Genomic DNA, 21,536 nt, shown 5'->3' with positions numbered 1-21,536 from the left:
CTTCTGACTCCAGCTTCCTGCCAATGCAGATCCTGGGTTGCAGCAGTAATGGTCAAGTACTTGGGTTTCTGCCACTCATAGTGCAGGCATCTGGGGAGTAAACCAGTGGATGGGATTTCTCTTAAATCAAAAAGATAAATGAGTGTTGATGGATAAGTGGCTTTGGCTAATCAACCACATAGGAAAAAGCAGTCTAGATAGAGAAGATCTTGATGCACAAGTTCAGCTGTCTGTGAAAATGTAAGAAGCGTAGGGTGGCTTTAAAGCAGGCAGTGAAGTGGGGGACGACCAGACGTTAGCCTAGAGTGGGGGACAGGGGAAGGTCTTGGAGGGCCTTGTGAGTCACACTGAGGGGTTTGACATGCAGGTTTCCCCTAACGGGTGACACATCAGATGCATGTCTAGAATGATCACAAAAGGCCCTGGGGGAGCGAGGGGAAGACCACATTCAGGGTGCAAGGCTGGGGAAGGGAGGCTCATCAGAGAAGAGGCAAGGGTTGAGAACTATTTTGAAGTCTGAGCCAGTGACAGGTCAGAGTCACTGGATCCTCTCATGACGTCCACTCATTCTGCAGACATTTATCATGTGCCTTCTCTGAGATACGAGGCATGATGCTGAGTACAGCATGGTCCCTGCCCCAGGGGAGCTTTCCGTGTGGTGGGAGTGGAGAATGAATCCACAGAAGCCAGAGCGGTGATGCTCTAACTCCAAGGGCTTGAAGAGCAAGAGGTTGGGTTGGGGGCATCACTGAGTGTGCTGTGCTCACCATTGTGGGGGTGTTGAGCTGCCCAGAAAAATCAGGGCTGAGAAGGGAGAGAGCGGACCCCTCTGTGACTGTGTAATTGGATGCCACATGCTTGCAGGCTGGGCAGTACTGAAGCCGGGGAATCCAGAGGGGAAAATGTGGAGAAGACAAAGAGGAGGTCCGATCCCAGAAAGACACAAGAAGGAGCTGCCAAGGAGGGAGAACCCAAGGTGGGTGGAGCTGATGGGGCTGAAGGAGGAGTTCTGGAAGGAATGAGCCACTGCAAAAGATGCTGCTGAGAAAGTGGGTAGCAGGCTGAGGGGCCCCTGGAGGAGGTGGTTAGGTGGGCATCGGTGAGCTTGGAGTGGCCCTCCAGACACTGTGGGGTGTGGACGGGAGGTGATGAGGACACAGAGGAGGAGGAATATGGCTCTCCCCTTCAGATCTGTTAGGAAGTGAAGAGATATACCATGGAGCTAGAGAGAGCGAGAGCGAGAGAGGTGGGCTTCAAAAAGATGTCACCTATGAGATGCAAAACATACCTGCAAACAGAAGGGATCTGCTTCCTTGGGGCATCACCAAGTAATAAGCCTCGAGGGACAGCCTTTCTCTCTCTTTTTTAAAATTTACGTGTGCTAAGTCAAACAGACAGTGGGAAGGTATAGTCAGCTACAGAAAGAAGGATTAGGAGAGTGTCTAGGATGTAAAAGGGAGGGCTGAGGACCCTTGCTGCTTGTGGTATGCACTTTTATACATAGTGTGTTCAAAAGTCTTACTCAGACTGGGTCATTGCAGCTTTCCTGGTGGGGTCTGGGTCCCTCAGAATACAGTGTTGCAAGGTAAGCTTTCCTGGAACAGCCTCTGACAAGGTCAAGGGAGTCAACTGGGCAGCTTCTCTGTCCTGTTCCGGTGATTCCCTCTGCCTGAGACCCACGCTTTTAGTTAGAAACCCTTGCATGCCTCATCTCATCAGTGTTGGCTACATAATTTCAGGTCCAGTACACACTGGCAACTAGGGGATCTTGTTAAAAAAAATTGTTAAGAATTTCAAGATGGCAACAGCAGAGCATCAAACCAGCTTGAGTCTAAGGTTGTGTATCTGGAGCCCTGACTGGGTGAGGAATCCAGGGTGGAAGAAAGAAGGCTGGATGAGCGGCAGAGCCTGGTCCCAGGGCACGTAGGGAGGGACGGACCCTGGGTCCAGGAGTAGGGCTTTGGGCAGGAAGGAAAACAAGACTCTGATCATCTCCTGGATGGGGGAGATGGAGGATGGCAAAGGACACAGATTGGGGAGGGGGGATGCAATCCAGGGTGAAGGACTTAGGCCAGAGGGGAGGGCACAGGAACCCTGGCAGAGAATCTGAAATTTGCTAGCAGGAGCTTGTGTTTTCAGGGGGTCTTCCAGGAAAGCTCATCTGGCAACATTGTACACAGAGGGGGCCAGACCACCAGTCAACCCAGGAAAGCTGCAAAAAGCCGGTGGGAGTCACTATGTCGCCTGAATAAGAGCCCTGGCTCCTTTCCTACACCCTGGACTGGCCTCTGACGCTGGCTGTAGCAGTGCTGCTCAGGAAGGCAGTTTCTTCATGGGCTGCACCTTCTCATTCTCTCTTCCACTTGTCGTGGTAAAGCTGTCCTTGAGCAGCTCTCCCTGGAGTTTGATTTATTCAGCAATGCGCTAAGTGTAATGCCTGCTGGGTGAACTTCCAGTGCGTGCTGGAAAGAGATTATTAAGTGAACAACCTACAGGCAGAGGAGAGTGTGTGGCATGGGAAGCTACACTGAGCATCTCTGGGGCGTGGAAATAGGTCACAGAGCGGCCCCACTATCAGGAGGCATTTGGCAGATGGGAGCAAGCCAGGGACCCGAAGGCCAGGTGGGGCTGAGGGAGGGGTGTGGCAGGGAGGCTCCTGAGGTGAGGGGTTGGGATCCAAGGTACCACAGCCACCAGAAACGGGGTGGCCAGGACGGGCTGGCCTCCTGGGGAGGAAGGAAATGGACAAAGAATGTGGGAGCCAAGGAAGCTGGGGTTAAAGGAGCAGCGTTCTTGGGAGATGGCGGGGTTGGTGTGGCGCCTTGTTGAGGGGACTCATTCAAAGGGTTAGCAGCAACAGCAAGGAGAGCCGGGTTTGGCGGCCGCGAAAAGAGTCGTGTGTGCTACTGCTGCTGCTTCTCAGACCGGGCGGGGAGAGGGGATTGTGGAGAGGGAAGGACTGCAGATGCAGACGAAGCCGTTAACTCTGGCCTGCGAGCTGCTTTCCAAAGCGGGAGGGACGAGCTGGAAAGACCCGCGTGTTGAGACCGACTGGGTTTTAACAGGGCGTCTTAGACTAGGGCTGGGGAGCCCAGAACCCGGCGCTGCACTGGGCAAGGGGGAGCCGCGGAGTTCTCATCGCAAACGAAGGGGGGCGCCCGCGAGCAGCGCTTGGCGGAGGTGGCCCGGCCGTGAGCCTCCCCTCCGAACCCCTCCGCAATGCCGAGCCGCAGTCAGGGCCCGGGGGCCCAGGCAGCTGGAGAGGCCGTGGTGATGCACAGGCTCAGCTCCCCCCGGGGCCAGGCCTGGCAGCCTCGCCTGAAGCCCCCTAGGCCGGCTTCTTGAAGAACGGCTGCCTGGGCTCGCCGGTTCGACCTCGTCCTTCCCGGTTTCTGTCTCCCCACGGGGAACCTCCCTGTCGCTCTCGCCTGGGCTCCCGGTCGCCGTTGCCACCCCGGCGCCCTCGCCTTCGGGTGCCCCGCTGGGCAGTTCCGAATCCCGGCAGCGGGAGCCCGGCCGCCTGCGCTGCCCTTCTTCGGGGAAGGGTTGCGCCCCCTGCCAGGTGGGGACGAAGCCGGAGGGCGGCCCTGTCTCCGCTTCGTTTCCAACCGGGTTCCCCGAGCTTCGCCGGCTGCCGCTCGGCCTGGGGCTGTGGGGGGCGCGGGCGGCCGGCTCTGCCCGCTGGGCGTTCCCGGCCCCCGGGTGCAGGACAGCGGCCGCCGCGAGAGCTGCTCTCCTCGGCCCTGTCCCAGCGTTGGGTCCCGCTGCTCGGGGCAGCCCGGCCGGCGTCCCCGGGAACGGAGTGGGGAGGAGCCAGCGGGAGCGGGAGGGAGGGCGCTTTCGGCCGCCCCGCCCCCGCCCCGCCCCCGCGGCCGGAGCCCGGGCTGCAGCCCGGCGCGCCGGAGCCCGAGAGCCCGCGAGCCAGCGAGCGGCGGCTGCGGCCTCCCCTGCGCGCCGCGACCCGGGCGTCCGAGCCCGCGGCCCCGCTGATCCCGGGGTCCGCGCCGAAGGCGGCAGGGATGCGCCATGGCCACGCTGGCCTGCCGGGTGCAGTTCTTGGACGACACGGACCCTTTCAACAGCACCAACTTCCCCGAGCCCAGCCGGCCGCCGCTGTTCACGTTCCGCGAGGACCTCGCGCTCGGCACCCAGCTGGCCGGGGTCCACCGGCTGCTGCGGGCGCCGCACAAGGTACGACCCGGCGGGGCAGCCCGGGCCCCCTCAGGGCGCAGCCCCGGCCGCGCGGTCCGAGCCGAGGTGGGGTTGCCGCCGGCGGGCTTGGCTGGGCGCGGCCCCAGGGGATGAGCACCCTAGGGCAGATCCCGCTCCCGGTTAGGTGCAGGGGTCCCGGGCACCCGCTGCCTGGCGCGGGACCCTCGTGGGCCGGCAAGGAGGACAGCCTCACGCTCGGGCAGGGAGCCGGGGGCGGGCGCGGCGGAGCAGGTGCCGTGCCGGCTTGAGGCGGGATGGAGGAGGCTCCGGGTCTCCGCGCCGTTAGCTCCGCTGGGTGGGCGGGGTGGGGCTCGGACGCGGGCACTGGGTCCAGGCACCCGTGGCGGGCGCCGAGAGGGGCGCGGGAAGGACCCCGGCCCCGGAAGACTCGGGTCCCTGGAGGATAGCCCTGAACGACGCCGGGGACAAAAACCCTCGAGGCCTCTGGGGCACTGCGGGCAGCCGCGCGACCCTCGCGACAAAGCGCGCTTCCCGGGGACGTGGCCCCCTCCTCCCGCGCGCTGCGGCGGCGCTCGCCGTGTCTCTTCTTTCTTCGGAGAAGCAGGTGGCCTTGGGAACCCCGAGGAGCCGCGACTGCGGGAGGAGGGGCGGGGGCGCGGAGGGGCGGCGCGCGCACAATGCCGCGGCCTCGCAGCCCCCAGCGAGTGTCCCCTGGGGAAGAATGGCTTCTCAGTCCACTCGTTGGAGAGGGCTTTTTTCCCCCCTCCTCCTTTCTTCTTCTTCTTCTTCTTCTTCTTTTTAACCCTTTGGAGGAGGACAGGCATCTTGCAAAGTATTGGGTGTGGAGAGCAGGAAAACCTACCTCCTGTTTACGGAGACTGCACCTGGGAGACTGACCTGTGTGTGGGGGGTGTTTCTGCGCAGGGTTGCTATCAAAGCGTGGGGGTGATTTGCTCCGTGGGCATCAGCTTGGCCAGTATTTGGAAGAGGCCAGCCTCCAGGCCTGAAGGAACACAATCAATTAAAAAATCCTCACGTTTCTGTGGTGTTCTGCTGCTTTGGAAGCAGAGGAGGGTAGAGGTGTGTGGAAAGCCGAACACTTTGGCGGTGGTGCCGACCCCCCGTAATTAGTGCCCCTCTTAATTAGATACCTGTTTGGGGAAGAGAAGAATGGGAGCAGTTCCCTCTCATTCGGGCCGAGTTGGTGCCGTGTGGATGCGGCGGCTGCACCTGGAAACCTCTGGGTCCTCTCTTGCACGTGGCCTGGAAGCCCGAGGGCCAGAACCCTGGCGTATTATGGATTCAGCGTGCTGGAGTCACTCTTGGAGAGGATTTTCTTCTTCTCCATCGGTGGACTCGGTTGAAAGTTTTCAGAGAGCTGCTTCCACAGCGTGATTATTCCATTCATTGTGGTCTCTGATGACAGTGATCTTCTGTTGGAACCGCAGAAGACATAATTGTGGCCCTGTGACCTTGAAGTGGTTCTCTTGGATTTCAAACCCTATATACGTGGGTTGACCTTTCAAGCTGGGAGCTGAAGTGTGTTTTTATGTTTCCATGGAATGAGCCCCAGAGTTGCGAGCCGGAGCTCCTGGTCTGGCAGATAGAAGTCCTGGTGCCCCACCACTGCCGCCTCCTCTCCGCCCTTGAGCAGAAGCCATTGCATATGAGTTGCTGGTTCTCCTAACAGCTTTCTATGAAGCAGAACTGAGGGCATTTGGTTCCTAGGTGCACATACCTACCTTAAGATGGCTGTTACTTCCCAGCAGAGACTCTGAAAATTGGAAGATCCACCTGTGATGGAAAGAGCTAGTGAGTTGTCGCTCCCCCTCTTCGTGGAGGAACGACACTAAGCCCTGCCTAGGCTTCATATCCGAGTCACGGCACCATTATGTCGCTCCCCCTCTTCGTGGAGGAACGACACAGGACCCTGCGCTATTCTTTTGTCTGCTCGGCCCTCCCTGGGTTTGCTGCTGGTTCTTCCCGGGTTGGCTACCGTCCCTTCCACCTCCGTGGAAGGGCGGTTCCCCCTGCCACTTTCCCCACTTCCGCAGGGGAGCGGCACACCGCCGGCGGGCTCTCTCGGGGGCTGCTCAGGTGTTCCTTCAGATAGATGTTCCTGGTGCATGTTGTCTCTCTCCTCCTTTATAGTCCTCTTCCACCAATCCCAACTCTGCTACCCACACGCCGAGTACGCTGCTCTCCTGCAATCAGGAGCAGGATCAGCTCCTGCAGGTCATCACTCAAGCTGGCGAGAGGCAGCTGTGTAGAAGTTGTTACTCCCTTCTCAGCGCCATATTGTGGGAGAGCAGATGCATAGAATAAGTCTTAATTCCAGTAACTTAGTCTAGTCCGAGTTGCTCCCAGTTGCTCCCCACAGTGAGTTTTTTTTTTTTAATTTTTTTGACAGGCAGAGTGGACAGTGAGAGAGACAGAGAGAAAGGTCTTCCTTTGCCGTTGGTTCACCCTCCAATGGCCGCCGCGGCTGGCGTGCTGCGGCCGGCGCACCGCGCTGATCCGATGGCAGGAGCCAGGAGCCAGGTGCTTTTCCTGGTCTCCCATGGGGCGCAGGGCCCAAGCACCTGGGCCATCCTCCACTGCACTCCCTGGCCACAGCAGAGAGCTGGCCTGGAAGAGGGGCAACCGGTGTGCCGGCGCTGCTAGGCGGAGGATTAGCCTAGTGAGCCGCGGCGCCGGCCAAGAGCTAGTGAGTTTTGAGCATGTCATATATGTTCTACCCCGCACTCTCCATGCATGAACTCACTTAATACTACACAGTTCCAAGAAGTAGAGACTCATCCCTGTTTTCCAGATGAGGAAACGGAGGCAGAGAGCAATGGAATAGCTTGGTTTCTCTGCTGAGGTTGGGGAGCTGAGAATCCAACCAGGCTTGAATGCTTGTATGGCTCTGTGTGGGCCAACTGCATGGCTGTGCCACAAGCCCTGCCTCCGGGCCCCCTATCCATTACCTTGGGCAGTTCATGCCATCACCTTGTGTGCCAGGTCTTTCTTGGCCTGGGGCAGGTGAATGTTCCGAGCATGACTAAGAGCCTTGCAGAATTCCTGGCCTGGTGGAGTTCATAGTCTGAGATGGGAGTTTCTAGTCACTGACCCTGCTGTCTATTAACTTGCAGTGTGGGAGTGGGTGAGTTAGTCCAAGTGCCTGTTACTGATAGGTCTGCCTAGGCCACAGAGGATGCTTCTCCCAGGCCCCACTGAGTCTGAGCTTGGCAAGAGGGAAGCTTCCTTGGTGGTGGTGGGGCATTCTGGGTGGTAAAAAGAAGGAAGAAACTTGAAGGTGGAGCATGCAGGACTCTGAGCTGCCTTGTGCATTACAGTCCCCTGGGGAGTACCTTTTTTTATAGATTTTTTTTTTATTTGACAGGTAGAGTTATAGACAGTGAGAGAGAGAGAGAAAAGTCTTCCTTCCATTGGTTCACTCCCCAGATGGCCACTACGGCCAACGCTGGACCCATCTGAAGCCAGGTGCTTCTTCCTGGTCTCCCATGCGGGTGCAGGGCCCAAGCACTTGGGCCATCCTCCTCTGCACTCCCGGGCCACAGCAGAGAGCTGGACTGGAAGAGGAGCAGCCAGGACTAGAACCTGGCGCCCATATGGGATGCTGACACCGCAGGCGGAGGATTGATCAAGTGAGCCACAGCAGCGCTGGCCCTGGGGAGTACCTTTTGATTGAAGTAGATCACACATACAGAAAAGCGTTTAGGGCATAAGCCTGCAGCTGGCTGAGTTTTTACAAAGTGAACATACCTGTGTGAGTAGCCCTGAAGGTCCCCTCACAGGGCCCTAAGTTTTTAAGCTTCCCCAGGGATTTTCCTGTGCTGGGAACCTTTGAACTGGCCTTTCCCACTGAAACATGAGTCTGGGAGTTTTCCCATAACCTGATGACGTATTAGTGTAGTTCATGTTCGCTGACTCCCTTAGAAGTTGTCCATTTAATGAAACTTCTTGTTTTGGACAAAACCAATGTATTATACTTCTTATGCTTTATCTCCCCCCCTCCCAACCTTCAAGTTGGCAAATTGAAAAAAAAATGCAACAGGCTTTTCATGACAGCTCAAGGGAGGACGTTCAACACATCATGGGTTTGGTGGCAAAGGTCAAAGCAGGTGCCATAGTCTCACTAGGGAGATGCTGCTTTGGGTGGATGAAGTCAGTCCTTCTGTCTTTGCTTTCAAAGTGCTGCATCAGCAGATGTTTATTTCTGGCTAAGCATTTGCAAAGAAAAAAGTAATCACAGAACTTCTAATTTAGAGAAAACTCTGCATGAAAATTAATAGAATCACAATCCTTTCAAAGCTTAATGTGTGTTGGATTGATTGACACCAAAAGCATGTCAGGACTTTAGGGTTCTTTATTCCCTTTGATAGACAAAACTGGAGTTGTAGACTATTTTGATAACATAAATGATGGCTAGTGTTCATGTCAGTGACTTACGATGTCATACTTTAATTCAGGAACTTGTTTCCTTGCCTGCTGTGGGCTGAACAGAGTGGAATTACAGCTGCTTTGTCCCAGGCACTTGCTTGAACCAAGAACTGTCCTAGACACATGTTACCTCACCAAGGTTGTGACCATCCCAGAGGCAGGTTTCTGGTGATATTGGCCTTTTTTTAGTAGGAGAGGCCAACTTCCGAAGGAAGTCGCTTGGTCACTGCAGTGCAAAGTTCCCAAGCTGGCATTTGACGGCAGGGCTAGGCACTGAACTCCACGTCTGTGTCCTGGGTGTTCTCCCTCCAGCCGCTCTGTCCTCGTTCCAGCCTGCCTCCCCACGTGCCACTGGCCGTGTTTACTCCTTCCTCGCTACCTTGGTGTTTGCCATTACCTCGCTGCCCCAGCTATCCCATTTGCAGAATAAGCACTTGCAGTGAGGAGTCCATCCTTTCTACTCCAAGTGTGGGCTGGGTATTCCCTGGGCTCTTAGTGGAAATGCACACTCTCAGGCCTGCTGATTCTAAAGATGCATTTTTCCAAGAGGCCCTGGTGATGGCCATGCGCACTGAAGTCTGAGCCAACAGATCTCAGGGGAATTATGTCAGGCTCTCAGTTCATGGGGACTCTCACTGTCCCCCCTGATCCCAGACAGCTTCCTTGATGGTGAAGACCTGGCTGTCCAGTTCTCCAGTGTTGTTCTGTAGAAGCTAAGTAGTGATAAGACGGTATGTGCAGAAAGCTGATTGATTGGTGTTAGTTTTAGAACACAAATCCACTGGTATTATTGCACTAACGAATTTCCACCTTAATCCTCTTAAGGGACACATCTGCTTGCTACATTACATTCAGATTTTTCGAAGATGACATCATTAGTCAACCTGGCAAGTGTGTTGTATCATAGCATCTCAGGACAACGCTGGTTAAAAATGTTGTGTGAATTGCTAAGAGTGTCTCCCTGCCAGCAGAATTGAATCTGATTCCATTGTAATTAGCTCAGTTGGTTGGAGCCTTGCTATTGAGATCAGGATCATGGGATTGAACCCTTCATGGGTCAGTTGGCTTTGTTTCATGCATGGTCACAGACTGCGTCAGTAACCCAGTCAGACATCCAGCAGGTGCTGTTGAGGCTCCTTGCAAGGGTCCGGGTTGGGATGGCTGAAGGGGCTCCCAGGTTGGGGACTCCACGGTAGCCCTGCATGGCTACCTTCATTCATGCCCACAGAGAGATGAGGAATCCCAGTTCATAGATGCAGAGCTGCGGCATAGGCGTGCTATGCACGTCCGCTGGAATCGTACTGCGGTGAAGGGAACGGGTTGAAATTTAAGGTCAAGTTTTTTTTTTTTTTTTATTACTCCAAAATCCATAGCCAACTGAGTCCCATTATTAGAAAACCAGCGGAGCACACGCTGTCTGTGTGGGTGGGGTGACCGCAGTGCCTGGGCTCCAGGCTGCCTGCTACACGGCCGTGATTTACATGGCTGTGCTCTGCTAACTCCTTCCAGGGTTGACGATCTGTGAGTCTGCGCCTTTTGTCCTCAGAGTCCAACCTGAGGTCGCCTGGGCTCCCCTCCCCCCGCCTGACTCTGCCATGTTGGTTGGCAGCTTTGGAACTGATTAACATGCTGAGGTCGGCTCAGAAACACCCCGCCCCCACCCTGCTGCCTTCTCCAGGGTTTACTTCTCTGGGATGGAACTTGTGAACACTTGGCGACTTTCCTGCCTTCAGATGGAAGACAGCCACTGCTCCTGGCAGCCCCTGGACCTCCTCTCCTGGCCACCTGTGACTGGCTTAGGAATGTCCCTGGTTGACAACTGACTTTCTGATCAAAGTCGCTGGGGCCACCTCTGCAGATTCTTTCTGTAGCCTTGAGTTTGTCAGCATCTGTGCCTTTGCAGCAACAGTTGGACTATTTGGGGGAGTGGGGCTGGGGGAGACAGGGGAGTGTTTCTGGGCCTTATTCTGAACTGAGTAAGAAAGAATGGGGGAAATTAAGTTACAGTGAATGCTAAGCCTCAACCACAGGGTAGCAATCAGCAAAATCCAGATTGTGGGAAATGATAATTTCTCCAACAAATAAATTGCAAAGAAGAAAAAGATGCAAAGAACCTTTAGATTAAAAGAGATAGATCAACTAGTTGCAAGGTATGGCTCTCACTGAATGCTGATTCAAGCAAACACATTGTAAATAAATCTTTGAGATCATCGGTGAAACTTGCACAGTGAGAATTTGATGTTAAAATTACTAATTTTAGTGTGTGATAATAGTATTATGGTCATTTTTAAATGAGTTTATGTCTTTCAGAAATACACACTGAAATATTTACAGATGAACTTAGATGATGTCTGGAATTTGCTCCAAAATAATCCCTATGAGGAAGCAGTAGGTTGGTTCCTGTCATTTATCATATGGAAAAAGACCGTGAGTTAAAGCTGGACTGTGTGTATATGGAAGAGAGGTTGTGGAGTGTTTTCTGTACTTTGGCATATGTTGACTCTTTTTGTTGCTGTAAGAAAGCTGAAAAATTAGGCTGTGAGTTTCACTGTTCCCTTTGGGATCAGAGATGTTTCATTCAGCACCTCTGTGTTCTGGGCATGTCTGCCACGGCAAAGATAGCTTCCTGTCAGTGAAATTTATGGCACACCTCAGTGATATTTTTCATCCACTGTGGTGGTCGTGTTTTCTCTAGGATCTTGGAAAAATGAGAGTAGGAGGACATTAGTGTTTTGGTATAGAAGTATCTTTCTAGGATCAGTCAGTTCCTGCGATGAAATTAGCTATTGTCAGTTGTGCAAACTGTTGGTTTAGCAAAGGAAATGCTAAGGTAGAGATAGACGTATTGCTTTGGTGTGTGGACTTCATTTTTTTTAGGATTTTATTTATTTATTTAAGAGGTAAAGTTACAGGCAGAGAAGAGGAAAGACAGACAGAAAGGTCTTCCATCTGCTGGCTCAATCCCCAGATGGCTACAATGTTCAGGGCCAGGCCAAAGCCAGGAGCTAGGAGCGTCTTCCTGGTTTCCCACATGGGTGTCAGGGGCACAAACACTTGGGCCATACTCCGCTGCTTTCCCAGGTGCATTAGCAGGGAGCTGGATTGGAAGTGGAGCAGCTGGGACTGGAACCGACTGCCCACATGAGATGCCGGTGCTGTGGCTTAACTGGCTACACCACAGCGCCGGCCCCTACGTTGTAACTGTTTACATCTGCAAATCTCTTCTTTACCAGTCAGTTTTGTAACTTAGAAGTTAAAATGTTAGACTCCAAAGGAAAATGTTTAGAGTTTGATGTTAGAAATATTAAAATTTTTGAACAAGTTGAAACAAGAGAAGATGTTAAACAACTCGCAGCTCAATACAGAACACTATTCCTAAATTCTGGCAAAAAAGAAACAAATTTCATTTCTCTAATACCTCGTTGACTATTTTTAGCATCTGAAACAGGAGAAAGTCACGAAGGAAACTTCTTTGTTGTTAATAAACTGATTTTTATAGCTGGGAATGAAATGCTGGGGCTTTAATCAGGAGTTTTTGTGACAAAACCAATGCTTTTGGTTTACAGAAAAGAACAGAATGGAAGCAACTTCCTTCTCTTCTTCTTTTAAAAACATCTTGTTTACTTATGAGAGAGAGAGAAAGTGTCTCCCATCACTGCCCAATGCACTGAAACCCAGGCATTCCACTATGGGATGTGGGTATCCCGACCAACAGCTAAACCACGATACCAGATGCCTGTCCCCGAGGCATCTTGTGACTCGTTCATCAAATCCAAAGGATGGCTTGGGGTTTTGAGCAAATGAGTTGATGGGCAGATGCTCCTTGCTTGAGTGGTGAGGCCCTGACATGTTTAAAGCAGGCTGGAGACTCAGAGCTGGGTGCTTGGAAGAGAAAATGGGGACGAGAGCCTTGGTTAAACCAGACTCTGTCACAGAGCTCCAGCTGTTCCCTGGCCAGAGTTTTGACTCAAGAAGTTTATACCAATTGCAGTTCGTATCACATAAGCAGTATTGGATTAATTAAATATATATAGAGAGAGGCAGAAGGAGAGAGCTCCCATCTGCTAGTTCACTCCTCAGATCCCTGCCATCCTGAGAGCTCCATCCATGTCTCCCATGTAGTTGGCACAGACCCATTAACTGGGGCCATCACCTGTTGCCTCCCAGGGTCTGCATTAGCAGGAAGCTGGAGCCAAGAGCCACAGCCAGGAATGTGATCCAGGCACTCCAATGTGGGGTGAAAGTTAAATACCTGCTCCTAAACTTGCCTTTTAATTCCATTTTCCATGCACTTTTGTAGTGCCTTTGTGTTGCTAGGAGTACACTGTGTAAACCTTGCCTTCAGTCTTTGCCAGCAGTTAGGCAGAGCTGTCTTTTTGGGCATCATTGCTGCTGTGGTCTTCTTATTTCGTCATGGCAGCCACGTGTTGCTTGCAAGGTAATGGGCGCTGGATCCCACCCCAGGGGGGCAGCTGATGGAAGATGGGAGAGGGCGAGGTGCTGAGTCAGAGGGGCCGGGTGGGGCTTGGAGCATGCTCTTTCATGCCCTCTGTGCCATGTCACCTCCATGGGCTTGAGAGCCTACTGCAGTGCCTATCTGTGTATTTTTGTAATGTTCATTGTTTTAAAAAGTTTATTTTAGCCGGCGCCGCGGCTCAATAGGCTAATCCTCCGCCTTGCGGTGCCGGCACACCAGGTTCTAGTCCCGGTTGGGGCACCGGATTCTGTCCCGGTTGCCCTTCTTCCAGGCCAGCTCTCTGCTGTGGCCCAGGAGGGCAGTGGAGGATGGCCCAGGTGCTTGGGCCCTGCACCCCATGGGAGACCAGGAGAAGCACCTGGCTCCTGGCTTCGGATCAGTGCGATGCGCCGGCTGCAGCGCGCCAGCCATGGCAGCCACTGGAGGGTGAACCAACGGCCAAAGGAAGACCTTTCTCTTTCTCTCTCTCTCTCTCTCTCTCTCTCTCTCTCTCTCTCTTTCACTGTCCACTCTGCCTGTCAAAAAATTTAAAAAAAAGTTTATTTTATTTATTAGACAGAGAGAGGGAGAAAGAGAGAGAGAGAGATCTTCTATCCACTGGGCCAGTTAGAAGCCAAGAGCCGGGAACTTTGGGTATCTCACATAGGTGGTGGGGACCCAAGTGCTTGAACCATCTCCTGCTGCCTCCTGGACTGCACATTAGCAGGAAGCTGGATTAGGAGCAGAGGTGGGATTTGCCCCCAGACTCTCTGATTTGGGATACCGGCCTCCCAGTGCCTGTCCACAACACTGTACTTTCTTATTGTCATTTACAGTGTGTTTGGTGGGGTTGAGGCTTCCTCCTTGCCTGGGATGTAGCCAGTGATCGGAGAAGAGGACAGGTGTGGAGAGAAACACATGTGGTCCATTCGAGTGGATTTTAATGTGAAGGAACGCCTGTGCCACAGGCTTGTGTGATCAGCTGCAGAGGAAGGAGATGCTTGAAAACTGCGGGTCAGACCATGCTACGCTTCTGCTCTGCATTTCCTGCAGGCCCCCGTCATTCAGGGCAAATTCCGAAGTCCAAGAGTGGCCGCTCTGCTGCTCCGGGAGGGCAGAGCGGTTCCCATGTGTTCTGTTTTGGTGCTCTGTCTATTGGTGCAGTCCCAGAGCCTAGAAGGGTGCCGGGTACGCAATGCATGTAGGCTCAATTTTTTTTTTTTTGACAGGTAGAGTGGATAGTGAGAGAGAGAGACAGAGAGAAAGGTCTTTCTTTTGCCGTTGGTTCACCCTCCTGTCGCTCCTCCGCGAGCGGAGGAGTGGCACTGGACCGGACGCTGTTATTCCGTTTTTTTTCTACAGTAAAGCAAGCACAAGTAAAGAGAAGAACAAAATAACGAGCTCCCCAGCGAACTTTCCACCAGCCTGGAGACAGCAGTTGTCCCAGAAAGTGCTGTTGAGTCCCCTTTTATAGTCCTCCTCCACCAATCCGTGCTCCACTGCCCGCGTGCTGAGCACGCGGCTTTCTTCCAATCAGAGGTTGGGTCAGCTCCTGCAACTCATTAGTCAAATTGATGAAACAGCCGAAGCCGCTGTGTAGAACTTGTTTACTCCCTCTCAGTGCCATGTTGTGGGAGCCGGGCCCTGCTTCCCACACCTCCAATGGCCGCCACAGCTGGCGCGCTGTGGCCGGCGCACTGCGCTGATCCGATGGTAGGGGCCAGGTGCTTCTCCTGGTCTCCCATGGGGTGCAGGGCCCAAGCACTTGGGCCATCCTCCACTGCACTCCCTGGCTACAGCAGAGAGCTGGCCTGGAAGAGGGGCAACCGGGACAGAATCTGGCGCCCTGACCGGGACTAGAACCCGGTGTGCCGGCCCTGAAAGGTGGAGGATTAGCCTAATGAGCCGTGGCGCCAGCCTTTTTTTTTTTTTTTTTTTTTGACAGGCAGAGTGGATAGTGAGAGAGAGACAGAGAGAAAGGTTGTAGGCTCAATCTTTGTGGAGCGAGCAAAGTGAGCGATCATACTTCAGCGTCGGTGGGGAGGAATAGCGGCCTCCACAGCCATGCTGTCCCCACACGGACAGCCCTCCTGCAAAACCTCAGAGCAGAGCCCCTTCCCACTGCAGCTTTCCCACTCGTAACCCTGGCAGAAGAGCGGTCCTCCGAATGTGCACTTGGATAGGGGCAGCCTCAGCTCCTCTCAGATGGCAGTGGAGGTGGAGGTGAGTGTGGACAGTTAATTGGAGAGCTGTGCCCAAGATGGTGGAAATAGGATGGATACAACAGAAGAACCATGCCCATGGCATTGCCAAGGGAGTGACCTGTGCCCTGTGGGCTGCAGCCCCCTTCAGGGGCTTGTATTAGTCCTAACTCCTCCCTTGTGATGGCAAGAGTAAAAAACTGGCTGTTTCTTTCCATGTGACATCTGAGGAACAGGGACTGTTTTTATTAATCAAATCCATGCATTTTTTTTAAAGATTTATTTGTTTATTTGAAAGGCAGAGTGAGAGAGAGAGAGAGAGAGAAAGTGCAGAGAGAGGTCTTCCATCTCCTGGTTTACTCTGCAAATGGCTTCAATAGTCAGAGCTGGGCCAGGTTGAAGCTAGGAGCCAGGAACTCCATCCTGGTCTCCCACAAGGGTGGCAGGGGCCCAAGCATTTGGGCCATCATCTGCTGCTTTCCCAGCCACGTTAACAGGGAGTGGAACTGGAAGTGGAGCAGCTGGGACTTGAACAGGCGCTCTGGTTTGCTGGCACTGCAGACAGTGCCTTAACTGCTGCACCACCACACCAGCCCCTCAGTGTGTTTATTCATGTGTGCGTGCCTTGTGCCCTACAGCATCTTCACACTGCAGGTCTGTGTAGCTGTGAATTTAAGCTCTGCGTGTACAATCAGGGTGACATTCCAGGTACCCTGACAAAGCCAGGCTCCGTGAGGGGATGTCTGAGAGGCCAAGATTCTGTCTTATGTAACACACCATGTGGTCCCTTCAGGAGAGGAGCATGGGTATGAATTTGGATAGATACAAGTTCCTTTACTCACCGCCCGAGGCAGTCAATCTCCAGCCTTTTGTGTCTTTCCTGAATTTTAATACCTGTGCATATTAAAATGGAATGCAATATCTGAATACTTTTCCAAGTCCTTCAGTGTTCTCAGAGCATGTAACCTTTAACAACAGTCTGGTAATCCAGTCCACGCATGCACCATGATCCATGCATTGCTCCCAGGTGCCACGAGGGAAAGTGCCTCTGGCTTCTTCAGTGTTTAATTGTCCCATGCTTGGTACTTACAAAACATTCGTCAGATGCATGCGTGTGTGAATGAGCCACTGGGTGTTTAGGTGGTTGCAATGAAAAAGAAACAGACACTGCTGTAATATATAAGCTTGCAGAAAAATAAATCTTTGTGCTCATATCTAATTATCTCCTGAAGATGCAATGCTGGGTGTTTCACTGCTGAGTTGAAGGGTAAGGGTTCATCTTGGATGGGAACAATTGACCTCATTTTAAGTGCTGGAGGAGGTAGAAAAGTTGGTCTCTAACCAGTGTAGGGCTCGCAGAGAGCTTCCTTTTGCATGCGACTGGTGTCACTGTTGAGAGTGACACTTGAATTCTGGGAATACTACTGGATGGTGTTCAGAGCTGACTGTTAAAACACCAATATTGTGTGTATATCCTATCATCTCTCCCTTCCTTCATTAACATTTTCATGTATTTTCATTTTATTTGAAAGGCAGGGAGACAGAGATAGAGTGGTAATGATATGGATAGATAGAAAAAGGGGGAGGGAGAGAGAGGAGAGGAGAGAGAGAAAGAGGGAGAGGAAGAGAGAAACAGAGGCAGAGAGATCTTCCACACACTGGTTCACTCCACAAATGCCAGCAACAGCTGGGACCAGGCCTGGTGGAAGCCAGGAGCCTAGAACTTGGTGTGCGTCACCCATGTGGGTGACAGGGACCCAAGTACTTGAACTTGCTGCCTCTGAGGGTATGCATTTGCAGAAAGCTAGATTGGAAGCAGAGGCAGGACTCTAACCCAGGCACTCCAGTACGGGAAATGGGTGTCCCAACCGGTGTCTTAACCACTGCTCCAAGTGCCCGCCCCTGCTTCCCCCTTCTTTAAAGGGCAAAAATCCTGGCCCTCCCCAGACCTACTGGGGCTGTGCCTTGTGCACAGCCTGAGATCCCGCCCAGGGCTCTGGCTGAGGCCCTGCACGAGGTGTCAGGCCCCACCAGCAGTAAGTGCAGCATGCCTCACCTTCCATCTCAGAGTTCATAATCTACCTGACAGTTACCTTTTGAATATCTGGGAGTTCTGAATGGGAAAAGTGCAGTCTGTGTTTAAATGTGAGGGTCTTTGCAAAAGTTCCTGGAAACATTGGACTGCCAGATAACTTTGCAAAGCTCTGCCGTGTGTTCCTGCGTACGCTAAGCTACAGAGAGGGCAAGGAGAGCTGTGAGCTTGTGTGAAGTGTGGCTGCTGTGGCTGCAGTGGCTGTGATTAGAGAATCTGGGGAGGCAGGGACGGTGGCCAGAGTGCAGCTTCCCTTCCTTCCACACATGGAAATTCTGCCTTTGGCCAACCATGGAGGCTCCGGGTAGGATTTGATTTCAGGTGATGGTAGCCGCCTAAGAGGGATGTGTTACCCCTTCTTCCAGCAGATGGTGGTGTCAGCCGGCAGGGGTGCTCAGGCTGCTTCTGACTGCCCCTTCCTCAAGTCGCCAGGTCCCGGCAGTGGCAGTGTGGCCAGTGTCCTGGCACCAGTGCCCTGAGGTGGAGGATCACCCAGTCTTTTCCGGTGGTCCTGGGGGCCTCCTGCACTCAGCAGCATTGTGCCGAGGAGCAGGGAGAGGGGAGCTGTTGGGCAGCCCTGTCCAGAACAATAGTCAAGGCTCTGAGTGGTTTTCTGTTCCCAGAACTGGATGCATTTTTGTGGACAGTGATTCATCGCTGAATGTGCCAGTACTAACCATGGTGTATCTGTGCCTTTTGCAAGGCGCTGGGATGTAGATTAGCTGTGCCGATACTCACACAATCCCAAAAGGGGGTGAGATGGGACATTCAGGCCCCCATCTCTAAGATGAGAAAACTGAAACCAGGTTGGTTCATGACTGGTGCATGGTGACAGCCCCCCAGAGGGTGGCAAGACTGGAACTTAGCACACAGTTTTCGCCCATCACACCTGTCTCTCTAGCGAGGGCTTCTTGTCTCTGTGTGCTGGAGATGACCCTAGGAATGCCCGTGGACATGTAGGGAAGTGTGTAGGTGATCACAGTCAGGAGGCTGTACACAGAATCCATAGGTCTTTTTTTAAAAAATATTTATTTATTTATTTTGAAAGTAAGAGTTACAGAAAAAACATGGAAGGAGGGAGAAAGGGAGAGAGAGTGAGAGAGGAAGAGAGAGAGAGAGAGGAGAGAGAGAGAGAGAGAGAGATCTTCCATCCTCTGATTCACTCCCCAGATGACCACAACAGGCCTAAGTCAGGAGCCAGGAACTTCATCCACCTCTCCCAGGTGACTGGCAATGGTCCAAACACTTGGGCATCTGCTGCTGCTTTCCTGGGAAATTAGCAGGGAGCTGGATTGGAAGTGGAGCAGCTGGGACTCTAGCTGGCACCCATATGGGGTGGCAGCATCCCAGGCAGTGGCTTTACCTGTGGTGCCACAATGCCAGCCCCAGTTCACAGGACATTGTGTGTAAGGGGTTGATAAGTTTTATGTGTACTGAGGAGTAGGACCAAGTGGGAAGCTTCACTTCCATCAGTGATACAGATCCCAGGGTGTGAAGATTAGCTCTTTCTAATTTTCATTATGATTGGCTGGGAAATGTCATCAATGTAGTAAAAAGTGAAAGCAGCCTAGGACTCATGTCAAAATGCAGTATATGGGTCAGCGTTGTGGTACAGTGGGCTAAGATGGTTCCCACAACACCAGCACCCCACACATGAGCTCTAGTTCGAGTCCCAGCTGCTCTGCTTCTGATCCAGCTCCCTGCTAATGCACCTTGGAAAGCAGTGGAAGATGGTGCAAGTCCTTGGGCCCCTGCCACCCATGTGGGGGATCTGGAGTTCTGGGCTCCTTGTTTGTCCTGGCCTTGGCCAAACTCCAGCTATTGTGGCCATTTGTAAAGTGAACCAGTAATAGAATCTCTCTCTGTCTCTCTCTCTCTCTGTCTCTCTGTGGCTCTGCTTTTCAAAGAGCAAATAAATCTTAAAAAAAAAAATGCAATATAAGCCGTGAGGGCTATAGAGGTGTCAGACTTGGGGAAAAAATCCTCTTGGAGTTTGTGGTCCCAAAGACTGCTACAGAGAGAGGGCGGGTTTGGGTAGGTGATGGAAGGTGAGGGTGCTCTGTGCAGGTGAGGCCCAGGCAGGCACTGCGAGTCAGGCTGAGCCTGAGGCCTGATGACTGTGAGTGGGCATGGACAGCTGCCCGTGGGGAGGTGGTGCCTGGGTTTGGGTGGCGGGGCTGGGGCTGGCCTGGGGCTGCCACCCGCTAGCACAAAACCGTTTCACAAGCTACCTCCAGTGCATGTCATAGAAATGGAATGCAGAAAGAAGAGAGGAGAGAGAAATAGAAAGATGGGAAGAGAAGGATTACACTGAGAAGATGAGGGAGAGATGGGGAAAAGAACAAAGGAGATGAGCAAACAGGCAGCCACTGAAAAGCCACCCTCAGAGAGGGTGTGGGAAGGGGGAGAGGGACAGGGACGAGCGTCAGGATGGCCCTGTGCGGAGAGGGCAGGGCACCCCGCTAATCCCCAGTGAGCTGATTATCCAGGTATTAGCTGCTGCCGTTGGCTTAGGCTGTGACCCTTTCCTTCTCCTCTTCCTTCCTTTCACACTCGTTTGTGGGGTGTCTGCTTGGCGTCTACTGTGTAGACCTGGGAGAGTAGCCCAGTGTGGGCAACATGGAGGGGGACCCCATGCCTGTCAGGCCGGGGCTCCTGCTGTGGCCCAGCTGCCCCTTCCATAGTCCTCCTCCTAAAACCTTTGGATGGTGGCATCTCCCTCATGGGGCTGTTGTGGACAACATAGACGAAGGACCTGGTCATCGGGTTCCACAGAGGCATTTGTGGCCTCCAAACCGAGCTCCCCAGGGCTGTATCTGGGCTCCTGTTCCCAGCCCCGTCTGCTCTCCTCCACGACTCTGCTGTCACACCTGTCCTCCCCATCCACCCTGCACCCCAGTGCTGCCCGTGTCTTTGCCATCTCCTTTCCCCTGGGAGCCTTCTGGTAGTGTTTAGATGGGCTGGAGCCTCTGTCTTCCAGAAGATTCTACCTCGTTGGTCCCAGGTCTGGTCTTTCTTGTGCATCCCTCAGGCTCTCAGTCCTTGTCCGCGCTCCACTGTCCCTCCCGTTTCCTCCCTGCTCCCATCCCCACCTTGGCAATGAGACTGCTCTTGGGAAGGAGCTTGTCTTTAAGTCCAGTAGATGCTTCTCTCTCATTTTCTTAGTTAATCTCGTGGTTTGTTCCCTCCAAGGAATGCTTGCTGCTCTCAGTTGCACGGTGCGGTATTCACCTGCTGCCTCTCACTCTGTCTGCTCCCTCCTTCCTGACAAGGAAGGATGTTGGCCTTCCTTGGGACTCTGTCAAAACCTCCTTTCCTGAGTGACTTTGGGGACTTTCTGATGACCTCCTGGCCCAGCTGTCAGTCTTGGCCCTGAGGCCAAGTGTCATCTGCCTCTGGATAGCTTCTCTTGATGTCCAGGGATGTTCAATGCATACTGGGTTCAGTTCAGATCCTCTTAGCTTCCTGCAGACCCACATTGCCTTGGAGAGGAGCATCACCATCCAGCCAGTTGCCAAGCCCAGAATCTCTCCCTAGCTCCAGCCCTCCTCCCCACCCCCCAGTCCCCACATGCTGTTGATTCTGCTGCTTCTTGGAGTTTACTTACTTCTCTGTCTGTTCCATATGCAGTCTTCATGGAATGAATTAGAAACACGATGGTATTTGAGAAAGTGTCAGTCACGCGGGGGTTAGTTAAAAAATTAGGGTACCCTCAGACAGGTAAGTTTTAGTAGCCCTCTTGGTTTCCTTGGACCAGGAATTTGGGAGCAGTTTGCTGTTGGTCATGGCTCAAGGGCTCTCATGAGGGTGCAGCCAGATCATAGCTGAACTGGGATCATCTCAAAAGCTTCTGCAGTCCCAAGTGTGGCATCTGGACTGGGAAGCGCAAGGGGCTGGGAGCTCCACAGGTTTTCCTTTGTCTCTTTGTGGTCCTTCCACAAGGTCTTGAGCGTGGTGGCTTTTGGGTAGCTGGATTTCCTACCCAGCAGCTCAGGGCTCTGGAGAGAGAGGGCAAGGTGGATACTGCATCACCTTCTCCAACCACCATGCTCACTGAACTTCACTGGTTAGAGGTGAAACAGCAAGGCTGGCTTTCAATCAAGAGCAAGACAATTAGATATTACTGTTTTAAAGAATTTGTGAACTTAAAAAATTATATATGGTAAAA

At 53.1% G+C, this 21,536-nt stretch overlaps 2 protein-coding genes across 13 annotated transcripts in view; one reads left to right on the top strand and one right to left on the bottom strand.

The window, feature by feature from the left end:
- The first annotated feature begins 3,875 nt into the window (after positions 1 to 3,875).
- Positions 3,876 to 21,536, top strand: part of FHOD3 (formin homology 2 domain containing 3) — a 483,564-nt gene continuing 465,903 nt past the window's right edge. For all 11 annotated transcript variants that reach the window (XM_008261223.5, XM_089305775.1, XM_002713503.6 and 8 more), the window contains exon 1: positions 3,876 to 4,191. In XM_008261223.5, the coding sequence (XP_008259445.4) occupies positions 4,027 to 4,191 (165 nt within the window). In that variant the 5' untranslated portion in view covers positions 3,876 to 4,026. The remainder of the gene's footprint in view (positions 4,192 to 21,536) is intronic.
- LOC149123741 (uncharacterized) lies at positions 4,223 to 11,687 on the bottom strand. 2 transcript variants are annotated; one of them, XM_089305802.1, is made up of 4 exons: positions 6,103 to 11,687; positions 5,916 to 5,967; positions 5,325 to 5,606; positions 4,223 to 5,176 (listed from the first exon to the last, which is right to left on the bottom strand). In XM_089305802.1, exon 4 carries the CDS (start codon positions 4,995 to 4,997, stop codon positions 4,311 to 4,313), a length of 687 nt encoding a protein of 228 aa, XP_089161928.1. In that variant the 5' UTR covers positions 4,998 to 5,176; positions 5,325 to 5,606; positions 5,916 to 5,967; positions 6,103 to 11,687; the 3' UTR covers positions 4,223 to 4,310. The 2 variants fall into 2 exon arrangements, with proteins under 2 accessions (XP_089161928.1, XP_089161927.1); XM_089305801.1 differs by having other exon boundaries at positions 5,916 to 11,687.

This window comes from Oryctolagus cuniculus, chromosome 10 (genome assembly GCF_051225735.1).
Source record: "Oryctolagus cuniculus isolate XC-2025 breed Fujian yellow rabbit chromosome 10, ASM5122573v1, whole genome shotgun sequence".
Lineage (NCBI taxonomy): Eukaryota > Metazoa > Chordata > Mammalia > Lagomorpha > Leporidae > Oryctolagus > Oryctolagus cuniculus.
Note: the sequence above shows the minus strand (reverse complement) of the source record. Positions and strands in the feature narration are given on the sequence as shown.

Bases quoted from the DNA above. Each gene is read 5' to 3' on its own strand.
- LOC149123741 (XM_089305801.1), bottom strand. From the start codon at position 4,997: ATGCCTGTCCTCCTCCAAAGGGTTAAAAAGAAGAAGAAGAAGAAGAAG.